This window comes from Salvelinus sp. IW2-2015, linkage group LG19 (assembly GCF_002910315.2).
Source record: "Salvelinus sp. IW2-2015 linkage group LG19, ASM291031v2, whole genome shotgun sequence".
NCBI classification, from domain to species: domain Eukaryota; kingdom Metazoa; phylum Chordata; class Actinopteri; order Salmoniformes; family Salmonidae; genus Salvelinus; species Salvelinus sp. IW2-2015.
Window position 1 is genome coordinate 2,111,521 of NC_036859.1, and position 20,214 is coordinate 2,131,734.

At 42.7% G+C, this 20,214-nt stretch overlaps 1 protein-coding gene across 4 annotated transcripts in view; it reads right to left on the reverse strand.

Annotated features, from left to right (window-relative positions):
* LOC111979553 (rho GTPase-activating protein 12) overlaps positions 1 to 20,214 on the reverse strand; it is a 128,322-nt gene that overhangs the window by 69,455 nt on the left and 38,653 nt on the right. For all 4 annotated transcript variants that reach the window (XM_024010154.2, XM_024010153.2, XM_024010151.2 and 1 more), the window contains exon 2: positions 17,182 to 17,960. In XM_024010154.2, coding sequence (XP_023865922.1) covers positions 17,182 to 17,895 — 714 coding nt within the window. In that variant the 5' untranslated portion in view covers positions 17,896 to 17,960. The remainder of the gene's footprint in view (positions 1 to 17,181; positions 17,961 to 20,214) is intronic.

A 20,214-nucleotide genomic window follows, 5' to 3' on the forward strand; every position in this document is an offset into this window, starting at 1 on the left:
TGGAAGAGAGCCGGAACAGAGAGGCAGAAGATAAAAATAAAAAAAAGAGAGGGACAGATGTGGGTGGAGGGGGGGGGGGGGGGGGGCAGAGAGAGAGTGGGAGAGGGAGATAGTGACAGCGATAAACAGAGCGAGTGAAGGAATGCAGGACACTGGGTGAGTCCCCATGATCACTTGTTCACTTTCCTTCATTGATTTGAAAGGAACTGATGGGTATATGGAAACTCCAGCTAGCCCATGCCTGCACCAATCCAATGTTATTACATGTGTGATCATCTTACAGATCATTGGGACGTAGCTAAGCCCCTGAGCCTGGCCTCCTCTACTAAGCTTACCCTAACCTTTGGTCTCTTACACAAGAGACTGAAGGGAGAGAGCGAGAGAGCAAACGCAACACAGGAGTGGGCCGAGTGTCAGGGTCGCTCCCAGCAAGAACACAGAACACACCCTCCCGCCTCTACAACAGGCGCAGAGGGAAAAGGCTCAGTCCCACCTCTAAATTAGGTCTAGAGTGTGACATTCAACATGACTCACTACTACGGTACACTGTAGTACTACAGAGCGCATGGGGTTGTACTGTATTTATCCAGCGTCGCAGAGTTGCAGGGCTGATTTAGGATAGGGCTGTGGTGATCATGACATTTTGTCAGCCGGTAATTGTCATGCAAACGAATGCCTGTCTCACGGTATTTGACCGTTAATTAAGAGAAACATATTTAGCATCTCCAGGCTTCCGATGCACGCCTTCGGGAACATCTACATTTCAAAAGTTGAACAAATCCATTTAATATAGCCTACACCATCACAATAATATACATGATAAGCAATTTGGCAGTATGCCCAAAACATTGCTCTGGGAACTATAAGGAGTATCTCAATTTCAAGGTAAGAAGCCTGGTGTGGTATCAGTCAATCTCATGCAGGAACCAACCATGCTTATGATTTGTTTGTGTAGCAGTATAAAGGGACTGCGTTCTCATCCAGCTTGTATTGAGTTAGTGAACCTCTCCGGCTGTGATAATAAAGATTGCTTCATTTACTTTTAATTTGAGTCCTCAGTGGTCCGCAACAATTCTCGCGTCACGAAACAGGATATCTGATCTTCTCGACGTGATCCATCATTGAAGGTCTGAGAGCGAACACTGGTGGCGTATTCTTCAGAAGACCAAAAGAGGGAAATTCCCATCTCACCAAAGAGGACGAGGACCCACCCTGACCAGACCTACACTGTGGGACGCATTCGGGAGAAAACAACATCCACAAAACCTAGAAGGACAACTCAACTGACTTCGGTAAGTCAATTAAAATGAAGTAATGGCGTACTAAGAGAGAACTAGGCGAAGGTTTTGGGAACCTCGTTAATAACGTTACATAGGCATTCTGGGAATACCTCAGTAGATCAGGTGACTACACAAATGTTCTGGGAACTTCGTAAAGATGCAACAAGAAGCGGGAAAGTGTGTCTTGAGTGTGTGTGCATGGTGTGTGCGTGTCTGAAAAAAAATACCTAAGAAAGTTCTGTGTGAACTGAACGAATGTTCTGTGTGGGGATTCTGTGTGAAGGGTGTGTATGTGTGTGTGTGGAATTAGGAAGGGAATGTGTGTGACTGAATGCCTAAGCAATTTCTGTGAACTGCACAAAGTTCTGTGTGGACTTCGATCAATAACGTTATTTGGGGTTCTGTCCACCACCACCGGCCATCTGATTGACAGATAGTGAGGCACTGACAGGACCGTTCAAAAGCTCCAGTAAGAACATGATCATTGCTACCTCTCAGGCGGACTGCGCTGTGCTGATCGTTGCTGGTGGTGTGGAAGTGAATGCCTAAGAAATGACGTGTGACCTTCATGTAGGGATTCTGTGTGAAAATATGAAAGGAGAGATTACTATCACTGAATAGGTGGTATGAATAGAATATTGGTGTGAAGGAAGAAATCGTGAGGAATTTATATCTTAACTCCTGTATTATAAAAGTAAGAGAGTAACTACAGAAACACAAAATACAACATTGATATGGACCGATAACGCACCGTTTTCTTAGGGAGTTACGACTGTATTTTACAACAACAACCGTACTGCAGATTATAGTTTAAGTGTGCCTATTTCAAGACAGGGAACAACAAGAGAGAATGGGGACGTGTGGTAGTAAGAACGAAAACACAGGTCGCCCCGAACCTCGAGGTCCCTGACAAAAAAACATTTTTAATTGTAATAGTCACAGTGGGTAAAACATCTCCTATACACTTCTTGATGAACTCAGTAACCGTCTCGGTGTACACGTCAATATTATACTCCAAAGCTACACGGAACATATCCCAGTGCATGACCAAAACAATCTTGAAGCGTGGATTCCGATTGGCCAGGAAGAAGAAACTAACACCCGTGGGCGTGGCATAGCGATACAAGGATACAGCCCAGACCAGAACAAAACCCTGTCCCCACTATGTCCCCTCTAAAAAATATATATATATGGCACCCTGCCCTGCCACATTGTGTCATAATAAACCTATTAAAAAAGAGAATTTACAACATGACTGCAGCTGGCCAATCTCTCTCACACATCTATGGCTCCCTCTGTGGGGTTCACTGTGTGTGTGTTTGTGTGTGCTCATCCCTCACGAGGACAGTCGATGCTACACAGACGGAGAGAGAGAGAGAGAATTGATTAAAAAAGTTGATTACAGTTGCCAGCGAGGGTAGAGGAAGGAGAGTGATGTGAAGAAGAAGAAGAAGAAACGAAAAACAGACTGGGCGCTTGTCCTCTCGTTGTGATTAGACAAATATTGTTCTCCGTGCATCTCAGAGAGGAGGACGAGAGGACGAGAGTGAGGGAGAGGAGGAAAGGGAGGGAGAGGTGGTCTTTCTGCTGACTCACTGGCTTGTTGGAATAACAAGCAGGTTGAAAGAGGATAGAGAAGAGGGGGAAGGAGGTGTTAATGTACGGTGTGGACAATCTGCTTAAGTATCAAGGGGACTGCCTGTGCGTCCATAATATCATTCCTTGTTTCAGTAATTAAAATCACTTACATTCTTCTAAGCAGCACATTATCTAAGCAATGCACTCTGTACATGAATCTAAGCAAGCCAATACCATTATGAAGAATGATATGCAAGTCATATTCAATAGTCATTCAAGTCAGTGTTTTATTGGTGGTGGTGCTGAGTCAATGTCAGCTCATCTCGATAAAAATGGTATGTTTGCCAGAGGCAACAGCAAAAATGGGTGGTGTATCCAGGGTTGTTTTCTGGATCAAAAAGGGCCTTGGGTGGTGGGTGTGGCAGGGGGTGCGGTCAGCCCGTCAGCGCGGTTGAATTTTAGAAATTATTTTAGAGGGCGCCATCTTGGCGGTGTCGAGAAATATTTGCGATTCTACAAAATGTCTCCAAGCAGCTGAGAGAAAATGTTGCAGTTTTAAAAGAACATTTCCTGCAATTTTACTAGGGATGTGCTGCTGCTGATGGAGCTCAGGAGCTGGGCCTCTCTGAGCTGGATAGGTCTGAGCTGACGTCATTGTGTGGGTGTGCAAATTATGAATGTCTTTGGAAAGTATTCATATCCCTTGACTTATTCCACATTTTGTTGTGTTACAGCCTGAATTCAAAATTGATTAAAAAATTGATTAAATATACCCCATGATGACGAATATGTTTTTAGAAAATTTTGCAAATGCATTGAAAATTAAATACAGAACTATCTAATTTACATAAGCATTCACACCCCTTTGCTATGACACTCCAAATTGAGCTCAGTTGCATCCAATTATTTTGATCACCCTTGATATGTCACTACAACTTGATTGGAGCTACCTGTGGCCAATTCAGTTGTTTGGACATAATTTAGAAAGGAACACACCTGTCTATATAAGGTCCCACAGTTGACAGTGCATGTCAGAGAAGAAACTATAGCATGAAGTCCAAGAAACTGTCCTTAGATCTGAGATAGTACTGTGATGAGGCATATATCTGGGGAAGGATATAAAATTATTTCTAGAGTGTTGAAAGTTTCCAAGAGCACATCATTGGGAAAGCTCCATCATTGGGAAATGGAAAGAATACGGAACTACCCAGACTCTGCCTAGAGCTGTCCGTCCTACCGAACTGATTAACCTGGCAAGAAGGAACTTGGTCAGGGAGGTGACCAAGAACCCAATGACCACTCTGACAGAACTGCAGAGTTCCTTGGCTGAGATGGGAGAACCTGCCACCTCTACAGCAGTTCACCAATCTGGGCTTCATGGGAGAGTGACTAGACGGAAGCCACTCCTGAGCAAAAAGGCACATGACAGCACTCCTGGAGTTTGCAAAAAGAAACGTGAAAGACTCAGAGCATAAGGCAAAAATATTCTGTGGTCTGATGAGATAAAAATGTAACTATTTGGCTTGAATACAAAGCACTATGTCTGAAGCATGATGGTGGCAGCATCATGCTATGGGAATGCTTTTCAGCGGCAGGGACTGGGAGACTGGTAAGGGTAGAGGGAACAATAAATGGTGCCAAATACAGTCAAGTCCTTGATGAGAACCTGCTTCAGAGTACAAACGAACTTAGACTGGGGAAAATATTTATATTCCAACAGCAACACTGGAATGGCTTCAGAACAACATTGTGAAAGTCATTGAGTGGCCCAGCAAAAGCCCAGACTTAAATCCCATTGAAAATGTGTGAAAGACTTGAAGATTGCTGTTCACCGCCACTCCCCATCTAACTTAAGAGAACTTGAGAAAATCTGCAAGGAGGAAATGGGAGAAAATCCCCAAATCCAGATGTGCAAAGCTGATACAGATATACCCAAGATGACTCAAAGCTGTAATCGCTGCAAAAGGTGCATCTACAAAGTATTGACTCTGGGGAATATTTAAGCTTTCTGTCAAAGCTTTCTGCCTTAACTCATTTTTGTTTATTTACATATCGAATTTGATTGTCCAACATATATTTCAGAATTTCTTCATTTCATGGCCCGCCTAGAGTGGCCTCTTCCCTCTGCTGTGGTGCTGCATTGCAGTCAGCGATGTTCTCTAGGTAGCTGTCCATGATCCTGAAATCAAATCAAAGATACCCAGCATTTCCACAAACTTCAAAACGTTCCCATTATTTGGCTTGTTCAGCCTGTCGGTGGTCCCACGTAGTGAAATGTTCTGGATGACCATTACACTTATCAGGGCTATGAGCCTCTGCAGCACCTGCTGCCAATGGAGACCCTTTCCATCAATAGCCCGTTGGGCATGGGCATCGATAGTTTGCATGGACACCAGCCTGATCTTCGGCTCCTTCCACCTCTGGAAACTATCTAGGCGATCATGCGACTTCTCAAGCGAGCTGAGGTGGTGGCACAGATTATTCCAGTCTCTGGTTCCACCCCTGATCATCGCAGATTTGTCCTCACGTGAAAAAAGTTTGCAGCAAAAATAGAAGGCTGCATCGTTTTGCTTGGAATAATCGAGCCATGGTCTCTCCACTCTCTCCCCCTTCACCATCCTCCTATTGTCACCGTTACCCCTCATCTCTTGGGAAATTCCCCACCTTATCCTGATATGGCCCAGCCTGCATTAACATATCCAGTAAAGATCCATTCATATCTTTCATGTTTTTTTGTCTGTGAGTCGGATTTAGCAGGAGCACCACTGTCAACGGGGACGTGGAGCGACGAATCTGAGTCCAGGTTCCAGATAGTAGGGTCTCCGCCGGCACTGTTTGGACGTTTGGATAGGTCTGGTGTGACCACCTGTTCTTGTCCACCCAGAGAGCTGTCATCATCGGTGGAAGTGGACGGCTCGGACTCCTCCGGTTTGCCCTTTTCGCTGCTAGAACCAGTGAACGGGGGCTCGCCCGTCTCTGCGAATGAACGGCCCGTCCTTGGAGGATTTTGTTCTCCACACCTGCTGATGGACATTGCTGCATGCTGTCACATTTCAGCAGCAAATCTCTTTGGCTTGAAGATTGTGCCTCTTTCTCATTAGTTTAAAAAATATATATTATATACAGTTGAAGTCAGAAATGTACATACACTTAGGTTGGAATCATTAACACTTGTTTTTCAACCACTCCACAAATTTCTTGTTAACAAACTATAGTTTTCGCAAGTCGGTTAAGACATCTACTTTGTGCAAGACACAAGTAATTTTTCCATCAATTGTTAAACAAAGATTATTTCACTGTATTACAATTCCAGTGGGTCATAAGTTTACATACACTACGTTAGCTGTGCCTTTAAACAGCTTGGAAAATTCCAGAAAATTACACCATGACTTTAGAAGCTTCTGATAGGAAAATGTACATAATTTGAATCAATTGGAGGTGTACCTGTGGATGTATTTCAAGGCCTACCTTCAAACTCAGTGCCTCTTTGTTTGACATCATGGGAAAATCAAAAGAAAAAGAAAAGATTTGCCAAGTTTGTAGACCTCCACAAGTCTGGATCATCCTTGGGAGCAATTTCCAAACGTCTGAAGCTACCACGTTCATCTGTACAAACAATAGTACGAAAATATAAACACCATGGGACCACGCAGCCGTCATACCGCTCAGTCTCCTAGAGATGAATGTACTTTGGTGCGAAAAGTGCAAATCAATCCCAGAACAACAGCAAAGGACCTTGTTTAGATGCTGGAGGAAACAGGTAAAAGTATCTATATCCACAGTAAAACAAGTCCTATATCGACATAACCTGAAAGGCCACTCAACAAGGAAGAAGCCACTGCTCCAAAACCGCCATAAAAAAGCCAGTCTACGGTTTGCAACTGCACATGGGGACAAAGATCGTACTTTTTGGAGAAATGTCCTCTGGTCTGATGAAACAAAAATAGAACTGTTTGGCCATAATGACTATCGTTATGTTTGGAGGAAAATGGGGGAGGCTTGCAAGCTGAAGAACACTATCCCAACCGTGAAGCATTGGGGTGGCAGCATCACCCCCCACTGGTGCACTTCACAAAATAGATGACATCATGAGGATGGAAAATGATGTGGATATATTGAAGAAACATCTCAAGACATCAGTCAGGAAGTTAAAGCTTGGTCGCAAATGGGTCTTCCAAATGGACATTGACCACAAGCATACTTCCAATGTTGTGGCAAAATGGCTTAAAGGCAACAAAGTCAAGGTATTGGAGTGGCCATCACAAAGCCCTGACCTCAATCCCATAGAAAATTGGAGGGCAGAACTGAAAAAGTGTGTGCGCGCAAGGAGGCCTATACACCCGACTCAGTTACACCAGCTCTGTCAGGAGGAATGGGCCAAAATTCACCCAACAGATTGTGGGAAGGCTACCTGAAACATTTGACCCAAGTTAAACAATTTAAAGGCAATGCAACCAAATACTAATTGAGTGTATGTAAACTTCTGACCCACTAGGAATGTGATGAAAGAAATAAAAGCTGAAATAAATCATTCTCTCTATTATTCTGACATTTCACATTCTTAAAATAAAGTGGTGATCCTAACTGACCTAACCAGGGAATTTTTACTAGGATTAAATGTCAGGAATTGTGAAAAACTGATTTTAAATGTATTTGGCTAAGGTGTATGTAAACTTCCAACTTCAACTGTATATATTTTCGCTTCCTGATCTCTTAGACATGGTAGCAAATTTTGTTGCAAATCTCTGTAGCTTACTTTTAGCTGAAATGATTTCCACTAGTAGCTAGCTAATGTTATCATGCCTTAATTACTAATCGTCTTCAACACACACAAACATAAAAAAATAAAAAAAGTTTAATTGGCAGATTAATTTTGACACATATCACTATAGCTACCAAGGATAGTGGGAGTGAACTTCGGGAGAAGCGGGAATGGGGTGGGGGCAGGAACTGCAACAACGGCTATGAGCTGGTGGCATCGCCAGCGGTGTAGTAGCCGATCATGGGGGCCGGAGGGCGGCAGCCAATTTCCAAAATGCTGCCCCAAATTCTAGCTAACAACTGCTAGATCCAAAATAGGTATTTTGCAAAGATCACAAATAATTTTAATCTTAGCGACTGTTCAAGCAATACTCAAAACAACGTTGTTCGCATATGAGAACCCCCAAAAGTTATTTTGAGAAGTAATAAACTAATGTAAATCTGCTGAATAGTCCCAGTCGGTATTAGACAGAACGTCATGCCTGTTGAAAATAAAAACCTGTGGTTACCTAGGTTGTCCAATTGGCTCTCAACAAAAATTTAACTCAATTTTCTAGTTGTCTGGTGGTTTTGGTCAATAATAAAACAACATTTAAGAAAAGTACATGTCTAAAGATAAAATGTCAACATTGCCTGCTCCCAAGTGTTCTCACTACTTCATACCCAAGAAGACTCGAGGCTGTAATCGCTCCCAAAGGTGCTTCAACAAAGTACCGAGTAAAGGGTCTGAATACTTATGTAAATAAGGCATCGTTTTTTTCATTTGCAATACATTTGCAAATAATTCAAAAAACCTGTTTTCGCTTTGTCATTAGTGTTGATTGCTGAGGAAAACATTTATTTCATAAATGTTATAATAAGGCTGTAACGTAACAAGATGTGGAAAAAGTGAAGGGGTCTGAATACTTTCCGAATGCACTGTACATTAAACAGCAGCAGCTCTTCTGCATTTTTTGTTATTTCTGTATAACCAAAAATGTACTATTTTATATTTGGATTCATTGGGAAAGAATATTTGTTTTCCCCAATTTGGGGGGGTTGGTTGAGGGGAATTCCTTCGTATGACGTGAATATCGACTCAGAGTATGGGCAGAGATGGCGATGACTGTCTTTCTGGATCCAAAAGTCGTGTGCATCCGTGCGTGATGACAGTGTACTAAAAAGGAGCATATGGATAGAGCAACAGCAGTGTCTTCTAGGGATGAGTTCAACACAGGTTTTTCAGAATCCTGAGTCCATGTCGCTATTTCAGGATGAATCTAGAGCGACATCCTGAATACAGTAATGAATTCTAAGAAAATTGTAAGCTCCTCAGTCCTCTCCCTGCTGTGCAGTGAAATGGGATACAAGAGAGGGAGAGCGTGACTGCCAAAGGAAAAGGACGAGGGACACAGTCTGCGTCCCAAATGGCACCATATCCCCTATATAGTGCACTACAGACACCCTATGGGTCCTGGTCAAATATAGTGCACTATATAAGATTGGGTATCATTTAGGACGCAGGAACAGTGGTGGCAAACTGGGTCAGTTTCTCCTCAAATATAGCCGATAAGAGAATTATCCCACTGTTGGGATACACACACAGCTCTCTCACTATGAGTAATTCCAAGGTAACGGAATTACGCTAAGACTGATTTTTCACTTTAAATGTATACCAAACAAAAACCATTGATTTCAAAGTTTAACAAACCATACAACTTTATACACAGTTAAAAAAAATAGTTTTACTAATAACTGCTCAGGCTTTTTGCGAGAGTTGAACTTGTATGTTGTTGTCAGCCAAACAATCACAAGTCAAAGGCTGCTGTGGGCGCCATGGCAAGCGAGTTAGGAGATCAATGTAAGATGGAATTAAATTGACAAAATTAAAAGGTAAATGAGAAGGATAGGCTACAACAACCAAGCAGTTTTGAATGTTATTCGATTTTCATGATGGTCTTCATACATTATGGTCAGTTACAGGGTTATTCAATCACCGTCACAGCCCTACATGAACAGAATGCATCAGTGATTTGCATTTCCTGGCAGAATGATATAGGGCTGTCCCCGACAAAAACATTATATCTTTCGACCAATCGATTGGTCGTAATTTTCAACCGTGTATTTTTCCGTAAAGACACATTCTTTGTGTTTTAATCAAATCAACTGCATGCACTGAGCTTGTCTGCTGCTTAAAGCGAACTGTTGATGAAATAATTAAGACACGCGAATGACTAGAGGGAGTCCGACCGCAATTGATTTGATTTCGCTAGGCCTGGCTCAGACCTGCCGTGCTAAAAAAAAAACGAAAAAAAAACTGTGAGTGACTGTGTGACTAACACCATTGTCTCTCTCACCTCCCTGCTGCAGTGACCACCACATAACAATAGTGTGTCACGTGCTGTCCATGTTGCTGAAGCTGCCACATAATTATAGCCATTTTGGCTGAATAGTTGTTACTGAAATCCCTAATTTGTTTCGGAAAAACATTCTCTATTTCCTCAACCCTTGCTCTCTTTACATGACACATGTATGCAAAGAGGGTAAGGAGCGAGCGCTGCGTGCATATTGTGTGTGCCAAACAGGTGCTGTTAGATTACAATCTAATTCTTCTGACCGTTTGGAACGATGTAAACACAAAATAAATTATAAGCGTACCAGAGAGTGTGTTAACTTTTCTTTGTAAAGCCTTTATTACAGCAAAGACTAAAAACAGTCGCATTCACTCCTGAATGCAATTTCCCGAAAAGGAACGGTTTAGACCTATTTATTGTTGACGCAAATTTTTCAAATGGTCGCTTGGTTATTTTATTTTAAAACGAAAAATGCTTGATTATATTTCTAATCACGAATGACTCTTATGCTGTGTGATTACATTAATATCACCATATACAATTTCAGTAGCAAATGCCTTAGACTGATGGACAGTGCCATCCCCACGGCCTCCACAATTGATCAGTCCACTCAGACCGGCACGGATCAGAAAGGTGTCTTGTACATCATGATTGTTATTATAATTGTTTGGCTACTGCTCGACAAAAAGAATCTCAGTCAACCAACAGCCTATTGACCAAACAATGGACCAGTCGACTAAATAGAGTCGAGCAGTAGCTTAAAATCATTGTTGTGGACTTAGAACATCCAATGTCTTTTTCTATTTAAAAAAGTGTGATTCTGAGAGCGAAAACCTGACAAAACAGAATGCTGTAAAAACTAAAAACAGAGAAAACTGAATTTGGCAAAAGATAGGGCTCTAATGGTCCAATACGTTAAAATCATCTCAACTAATAATTTTACCAATATATGACCCGATTCAGGAAACTAGGCATATGTCGCAAGTCACGACTTCACAGGAGAGCTGTTTGAACATAAATCATATTTTTATCAAAATGCGTTTTTTGGAGGGGGCAGAAATGCCTTCACGAACATGTGAACTTTCATGTGCCTTAATATCAAAAACATGTATGCCATCTGTAAATACGAATAAAATTGTTAAATTTACAAGCCTAGTTGGTTTAGCCACAGAAAAAGTGAGCAACCTTCCCGCTAGCCATGATTGGCTGAGATAATGAGTTGGCTGGACATGACGAGAGATGAGTTTGGATTGGTCTTCCATACAGCACGCGTCTGTCTATTGGAGCTGATCAGTATGTCTAGGTAATCGTGTCAAACGCAGCTTTAAAAAAAAAAGTGTCGCATAGTAAAACTGCATAAACCTAATGTCAAGTTAAAGTGTACTGTTAGCTAGCTAACGTTAGCTGGCTGGCTCGCTCGCTAGCTAACGTTATGTGTATACTCTCCACTTTCTGGAGGAGCGAGTTTTGAAGTCAGCGGAATTCGTGTATGATATCTAAGGAGATGGAGAAAACACCAGTCTGGATTACATCGTCAAACTAAGGGCAACCATGCATGGCATCAGACAGGAGACACGTCCAACCATGATGTATACTGGTTAGCTAGCTAGCTACATTTTCAGATACACGTTTCTAATTTTGACAGAAAGTGGTTTAATTTCAAGTGTACTGTTAGCTAGCCAACGTTAGCTGACTGGGTCGCTAGCTAACGTTAGACTGGACACATTACATTTTTTACGTTGTGTATGATCTTATGCTTCATATCTCAGACACATTTGCTTGACTAGTTATAGCTATAGAACCTGGTTGGTTAGCAACCTGCAGATTCATGCAGGGTAGTAATGTCATAAGTTGTAATTATGGTCCATTGTTTAGCTAGCTAAAGAATTGACAAAGTATTTTCAAGTTAGTGCACTGTTAGCTAGCTAGCTAACGTTAAATTGTGCGTTGGGATTCATTGTTTACCTAGCTAGCTATCTAGCTACATTTCTTCAGAAAAGACTTGTCTTAGTGTGCCAGAGCGCAGAATAACTGATACATTTTTTAACGCTCAACAACCGTTGAATATGTCCGGTGTCAGTAAACATTGGCAACAAAGTGTAATTCAATTGTTGCCAGCAGCACTGTTACAGTCACCAAAGCCCTGGATAACATGAAAATAGCCTAACCAGCTCTGCTAGGGGGAGTAAAATGGTCAGAGTGGGTGCTCTCTCATTATGTGTCTGGAAGTAGCTAGCCAATGTTAGCTTGGTTGCTTGACTGTTGTTGTGAGGTCAGAGCTTTAGGAACAACCCTACTTATTGTCCAGAGCGTCCAGTGTGCGTTCTGAACGTGAAACGCTCTGAATTAACAAACGGACAATCTGACAGCACAGTTGCAGTCACCAACGCTCTGGATAACATAACAGCCCAACCAGCTCTGCTAGCGCGAGTAATGTTCAGTGAGCTGTTCTCTCTCAGATTACTAAAAGTAGCTGGCAAGTTAGTACAGAACGCACAGCTCAACCCTTAAAGAGATGGGTGGGGCTAAGGCTTAAGAGGGTGTGAATGCTGAATGGGTGTAGACAAAGAAGGGCTCTCCAATAGTAGTACCAAGACATTGAAAGACGGTTTTCTCAAAAGTGAGTTTACAAATTGATCAACATTCAAAGCAGAATTACTTGCCCATTGTTTCCTCAAATGCAGTGTATGATATACAATTTTGTAGCCCTGAGTCTCTACTTTTATCCAATGTAAAAAAACAGAAATTCAAATGTTGCTACATAAGACCGAATCCAGGTGGTGAGTCACATATGTTATTTGGCACATTGGTGGAAATTATATTTGAGATTATTTTATTAATTAATTAATTTTGGGGTAGAATGTCCTTTTAAAAAGTCACCAGAACTGAGCTTCTCAGTCACCAGAACTAGAGCTGGCCGCCCGGCTAAACTGAGCAATCGGGGAGAAGGGCCTTGGTCACGGAGGTGTAGAAAATGTCAATACTTTCCGAATGCACTGTATATGACTAGAACTAGATGAATAAGGCTTTCGTTTTCTCTACACGAAGGTTGAATGGTTATGGGTCTGAATAGATAACTGCTATAGCCTACCACCATTGCGCGTTCACTCTTCTTTCAAACTACCAGTGAATTCTATTGGCTGCTGTATTAAACATTCAGCAAACAAGAGCTTGCATCCCTCTTCGAATGGTCTATAGGTATAAGAAATGCTATAAAAACGTCCACCAGGCTGTTCTAGTCTAGCTTTTCCTGCATGGGACTCCAAGAGCTAAGGAGCATTTTTTAAGTAGAGGCCAGTGGAGCACAGGTGCTTGTGTATTGCAGAAGAGATAGAAGCTTACTATGCATAACCCATCATGAATTAGATAAATATAAGGCTAATACTGCATTGGCTTTATTACCTGTAAGAGGTAGGCTAGGACATCTAAATATAAGGCTATATATCAATATAGAACAGGATTATCTATTTTGGATCCAATTTGAATGGAGTTGATGAAGAGAGAAAAATACTGCAAGAGAATGCTTGTGCGTGCACCGATTCAAAGCAACGATACTCGAGTGACAGGCTTTTTTTTTTTTTTACTCTGCAGCTGCAATAAAATAAAATAAAAATCTTTACAATTAAAAAACAAGATGAGCCCCGAAAGACAGATGGAGATGGGTAAATTAGACGTGCATTCGGTCTGTATATTAGTCGATGCTGCAGCAAATGTTGGCCTACTGGTCACAAGAAAAAAAGTTACCATTTTGAGATGATAGATCTACATGTGAACTGCGCTCCATATTGAGATGGGTCTGTCCCCACCCTGAGCGTTGAGAAGCCAGATTTAGACATTGCATATAATTTAACAGTTCCATTTCACACCATGTTATTCATATTAATAATTTATTATAATTTACCGATTTCTCGCAGTTATTTATCCCGGGAAAAGGGAGTGGCTTTGGGTTGTAAATCCCAGGAAATCTTGGTAACCGGGTTCCACACCTTCAACCCTAATGTGGACCCCAGAAAAAGTAGCCGCTGCTTGTGCAGTAGCTAATGGGGAACATAATAAACTAAACCCTGTGTAACAAGCCTATCACTAGAAAACATATTGTGCTATAAACTAAGAAGACTTAAAAAGGTAATGATGGCAATCTCAGACCAACTACCAGTATACATCCCATTTAGGTCTACTCTATCAATTCCTTCAAAAAATGAATATTGTATTAGGCTACCTAAAAGAACAACAAGAGCTCTACCTCAATACCGCCACACAGGTGGTAAGGGTAGGCAACAACACATCTGCCACGCTGATCTTCAACACTAGGGCCCCTCAGGGGTGGGTGCTTAGTCCCCTCCTGTACTCCCTGTTCACCCACGACTGCATGGGCAAGCACAACTCCGACACCATCAAGTTTGCTGACGTCAGAACAGTGGAAAGCCTGATCACCGGCAACGATGAGACAGCCTATACGGAGGAGGTCAGAGACCTGGCAGTGTGGTGGCCTGTCCGCTCCCTCAATATGAGCAAGACAAAGGAGATGATCGTGGACTACAGGAAAAGGAGGGCCGAACAGGCCCACATTAACATTGACGGTGCTGTAGTGGAGCGTGTCGAGAGTTTCAAGTTCCTTGGTGTCCACATCACCAACAAACTATCATGGTCCAAACACACCAAGACAGTCATGAAGAGGGCACGACAACACCTTTTCCCCCTCAAGAGACTGGCAAAAATGTTGGCATTGGTCCCCATATCCTCAAATAATTATACAGCTGCATCATCGAGAGCATCCGGACATGTTGCATCACCGCCTGGTATGGCAACTGCTCGGCATCTGACCATAAAGCGCTACAGAGGGTATGGCGTACGGTCCAATACATCACTGGGGCAAAGCTTCCTGCCATCCAGGACCTACAAGATGTGTATAAGAGACAGGTCCAATACATCACTGGGGCAAAGCTTCCTGCCATCCAGGACCTACAGTGGGGAGAACAAGTATTTGATACACTGCCGATTTTGCAGGTTTTCCTACTTACAAAGCATGTAGAGGTCTGTAATTTTTATCATAGGTACACTTCAACTGTGAGAGACGGAATCTAAAACAAAAATCCAGAAAATCACATTGTATGATTTTTAAATAATTAATTTGCATTTTATTGCATGACATAAGTATTTGATCACCTACCAACCAGTAAGAATTCCGGCTCTCACAGACTTGTTAGTTTTTCTTTAAGAAGCCCTCCTGTTCTCCACTCATTACCTGTATTAACTGCACCTGTTTGAACTCGTTACCTGTATAAAAGACACCTGTCCACACACTCAATCAAACAGATTCCAACCTCTCCACAATGGCCAAGACCAGAGAGCTGTGTAAGGACATCAGGGATAAAATTGTAGACCTGCACAAGGCTGGGATGGGCTACAGGACAATAGGCAAGCAGCTTGGTGAGAAGGAAACAACTGTTGGCGCAATTATTAGAAAATGGAAGAAGTTCAAGATGACGGTCAATCACCCTCGGTCTGGGGCTCCATGCAAGATTTCACCTCGTGGGGCATCAATGATCATGAGGAAGGTGAGGGATCAGCCCAGAACTACACGGCAGGACCTGGTCAATGACCTGAAGAGAGCTGGGACCACAGTCTCAAAGAAAACCATTAGTAACACACTACGCCGTCATGGATTAAAATCCTGCAGCGCACGCAAGGTCCCCCTGCTTAAGCCAGTGCATGTCCAGGCCTGTCTGAAGTTTGCCAATGACCATCTGGATGATCCAGAGGAGGAATGGGAGAAGGTCATGTGGTCTGATGAGACAAAAATAGAGCTTTTTGGTCTAACTCCACTCACCGTGTTTGGAGGAAGAAGAAGTATGAGTACAACCCCAAGAACACCATCCCAACCGTGAAGCATGGAGGTGGAAACATCATTCTTTGGGGATGCTTTTCTGCAAAGGGGACAGGACGACTGCACCGTATTGAGGGGAGGATGGATTTGGCCATGTATCGCGAGATCTTGGCCAACAACCTCCTTCCCTCAGTAAGAGCATTGAAGATGGGTCGTGGCTGGGTCTTCCAGCATGACAACGACACGAAGCACACAGCCATGGCAACTAAGGAGTGGCTCCGTAAGAAGCATCTCAAGGTCCTGGAGTGGCCTAGCCAGTCTCCAGACCTGAACCCAATAGAAAATCTTTGGAGGGAGCTGAAAGTCCGTATTGCCCAGCGACAGCCCCGAAACCTGAAGGATCTGGAGAAGATCTGTAGGGAGGAGGAGTGGGCCAAAATCCCTGCTGCAGTGTGTGCAAACCTAGTCAAGAACTACAGGAAACGTATGATCTCTGTAATTGCAAACAAAGGTTTCTGTACCAAATATTAAGTTCTGCTTTTCTGATGTATCAAATACTTATGTCATGCAATAAAATGCAAATTAATTACTTAAAAATCATACAATGTGATTTTCCGGATTTTTGTTTTAGATTCCGTCTCTCATAGTTGAAGTGTACCTATGATAAAAATTACAGACCTCTACATGCTTTGTAAGTAGGAAAACCTGCAAAATCGGCAGTGTATCAAATACTTGTTCTCCCCACTGTATATAGTAGGCGGGTTCAGAGGAAGGCCCCAAAAATTGTCAAAGACTCCAGTCATCCAAGTCATAGACTGTTCTCTCTGCTACCGCACGTTAAGTGGTACCGGAGCGCCAAGTTTAGGTCCAAAATGCTCGTTAACAGCTTCTACCCCGAAGCTAAAGACTGCTGAACAATGAATCAAAAGGCCACCAAGAGTACTTACATTAACCCCCCCCTTTGTTTTTACACTGCTGCTCCTCGCTGTTCATTATCTATGCATAGTCACTTTACCCCAAACTACATGTACAAACTACCTCAACTAACCTGTACTCCCGCACATCGACTCGGTACCCCCTGAATATATCCTCGTTATTGTTATGTAATTTAATTGTTTTACTTTCTTTTTTTCTTTTTTTTTTTCTTTAGTTTAGTTTAGTTAGTCAATATTTTTTTAAACTGTATTTCTTGAATTGCATTGTTGGTTGAGGGCTTGTAAGTAAGCATTTCACGGTAAGGTTTACACCTGTTGTATTCGGTGCATGTGACAAATAAAATTTGATTTGATGAAAGGCAAGAAAACATTTCATACAGTAAGCTTTGCAGAAGTAAAAACCCCATAATGAAAATCACCAGCTTCCATCTAAAACTTTAGAGAAATTAAGATATTTCCATTCTTACCTGCAGGTGTTCAGTAGAGCTGCTTAGCTCGTCTCCAGACTCCGAGTCGTTGCGTCTCTCCGAACCCTCTGAGTCACAGTGCCCCGGGGGCATCTCCACATTCAGGGGCACCCTGCGGAGATCAGGGGAAGTGGCATCGGCACGGGGCAGCGTGTTACATCCTCGTCCAGCAGTATGGTTGTGAGGGTGGGGGTGGATGTGGTTGTTCTTTATAATGACTGCCAGGGCCCGGTCATGTTTTGTGAGGCTGCCAGGGTCTCTACCAGGATTCTGGTTGGCGTCCCTGTCCCTGTGCTGGCTCGGAGGGGTGAGGGCAACCCTCGACGACGAGGAGGGGGAGGGTGACGAGGGAGAGGGCCGGCTGAAACTGGTTAAGTTCAGGTTCTCGTTAGAGATGCTTGCCTTGACCAAGACCGAGTTCCCCCCGCTCCCTCCACCGTGATGCGCCAGGTGCAGAGGCTTTGGAGGGGGCATGAGGGCCTTGCGGACCTCTCTAACATACTGCGCTGGTATGTAAAACGCCTTGGTCCCCTCCTCTTTCTTCACTTGCCACCAGTCCTCGTTGGTCTTCTTCACCAGCATGTAGCACTCTCCCTGGCGGATGGAGATCTGGCCCTCCTTGGCCTTGTACTCATAATCATACTCCACCTCAATGTACACCTGGCCTGGGGCAATGGGAAGCTCACACCCACGCCCCTCTCGATCTGACGCCATGACCGTGCTGGCTGGAGCTTACCACCGCAGGGACACAGCCTGGCTCTGCATGTCCCACTGTGTAACTGGGTAGGAGGAGGAAACAGGGGAGAGAGATTAGGCCTACGTTATGATAACATTAGTACACATACAGACAAGGGTTGCAAAATGCTGTTAAACCATTCCTGGAATCAGGAGGGAAATCAGCAAGAGATCTGGAATCGTCTAACTCCAAGATTTCTGGTCTTGCATCCTTCGTTTAGACACAGACACACACAATATAGAATGGATGGATGGGATGAGGGAGCATAGACTGAAGACTTTCCCCAAGTCTATGTAAACTCAGTACGAGTTGTGCTCCTAGCCTAAGACGCTGCCTGAGAGGTAGGTAAGATTACACAAACACACAGTATGGAGGGACTGGGACTCAGGAGCATAGCCTGGAGAGAAGACTGACTCAGTAACCCCATACACAAGGATCTATGGTGTTGTACATTAAGAGTTGCGCTGCTCCTAGCCTGAGTGGTAGATAAGATCAGAGCAGTGGTATTCAAAGTCGGGGCAGCAACCCCCCTAGTGGGGTCTACGGGGAACTACAGTGGGGTTGCCAAAAATAAAAATACATTTGAACAAAAACTTTAGAGTACAGATTATTGTATGGGACAATTATCATCATTTTGTTTTATTTGATTGAGTAAATGTATTTATTGGTTTCTTTTCATTTTGATAACTGATGAAGATTTTATGAATTGAAGGATACTAATTGGGTCCCCGCTGAAAAAGTTTGAATACCTCTGGATTAGAGGCTGTGAGCAGGGCTCTAAATTGCAACCAAAAAGTTTGCATATGCTCAAATATTTTTCTGTGCAACCTGGAATTCTAATTTTGGGAGCACCAGCGCACCTAGAAAATCAAATAAGATAAAAATTGTTACTAATGATAAGGCTGCGATTTACCGCAGCCTCCGAGTGCAGAGTACTCTCTCTCCCTCTCCTGCTTGCATTCAACTCTTCTGCCTGCGGCTATGGAACCCTGACCTGTCCCAGATCTGCTGTTTTCAACTCTCTAGAGACAGCAGGAGCGGTAGAGATACTCTTAATGATCGGCTATGAAAAGCCAACTGACATTTACTCCTGAGGTGCTGACTTGCTGCACCCTCGACAACTACTGTGATMATTATTATTTGACCATGCTGGTCATTTATGAACATTTGAACATCTTGGCCATGTTCTGTTATAATCTCCACCCGGCACAGCCAGAAGAGGACTGGCCACCCCTCATAGCCTGGTTCCTCTCTAGGTTTCTTCCTAAGTTTTGGTCTTTCTAGGGAGTTTTTCCTAGCCACCGTGCTTCTACACCTGCATTGCTTGCTGTTTGGGGTTTAAGGCTGGGTTTCTGTACAGCACTTTGAGATATCAGCTGATGTAAGAAGGGCTATATAAATACATTTGATTTGATATAAATAAATTTGATTTGATCCAGTTGCCGGGTCACACACACACCAAACCCCGCCCCTGTCACTCAAGCAGCCAGCAGACAGTTCCTCCATTCTCTCAGCATGCTGTCAAATAAATCATTCACAACAGTCAATTGCTTCTAAATATGAATCCAGATGTTTCTATTTCTAGGCTATTATTAGTTTGTGTATCTTGCACTCTGCAAAACACTAAAGGAAGCTGCCATTTGCCTAACAATGCTAATCGCTAACACTAATCACTAACTGGATAGTTGGCTAGCTAAATACCATTTAGCTAAATGCACTAGCTAGTAGTGCTGGGGTGGGGTGGTTGATAGTTCCATATCGCAATATTATTTTGGACTATATTATATCTATACTTAGACTCCAACAATTGATGTGTAAAAATACAAATTATAAAAGTTTGGACCCATTCCAGGGTTTTTCTTTATTTTTACTATGTTCTACATTGTAGGATAATAGTGAAGACATCAAAACTATGAAATAACACATATGGAATCATGTAGTAACCAAAAAAAGTGTTAAACAAATCAAAATATATTTTATATTTGACATTCTTCAAATAGCCACCCTTTGCCTTGATGACAGCTTTGCACACTGTTGGCATTCTCTCAACCAGCTTAATGAGGTAGTCACCTGGAATGCATTTCAATTAACAGGTCTGCCTTGTTCAAAGTTAATTTGTGAAATGTCTTTCCTTAATGCGTTTGAGCCAATCAGTTGTGTTGTGACAAAGGAGGAGTGGTATACAGAAGATAGCTCTATTTCGTAAAAGACAAAGTCCATATTATGGCAAGAACAGCTCAAATAAGCAAAGATAAATAACAGTCCATCATTACAAGGTCAGTCAATCCGATAATGTC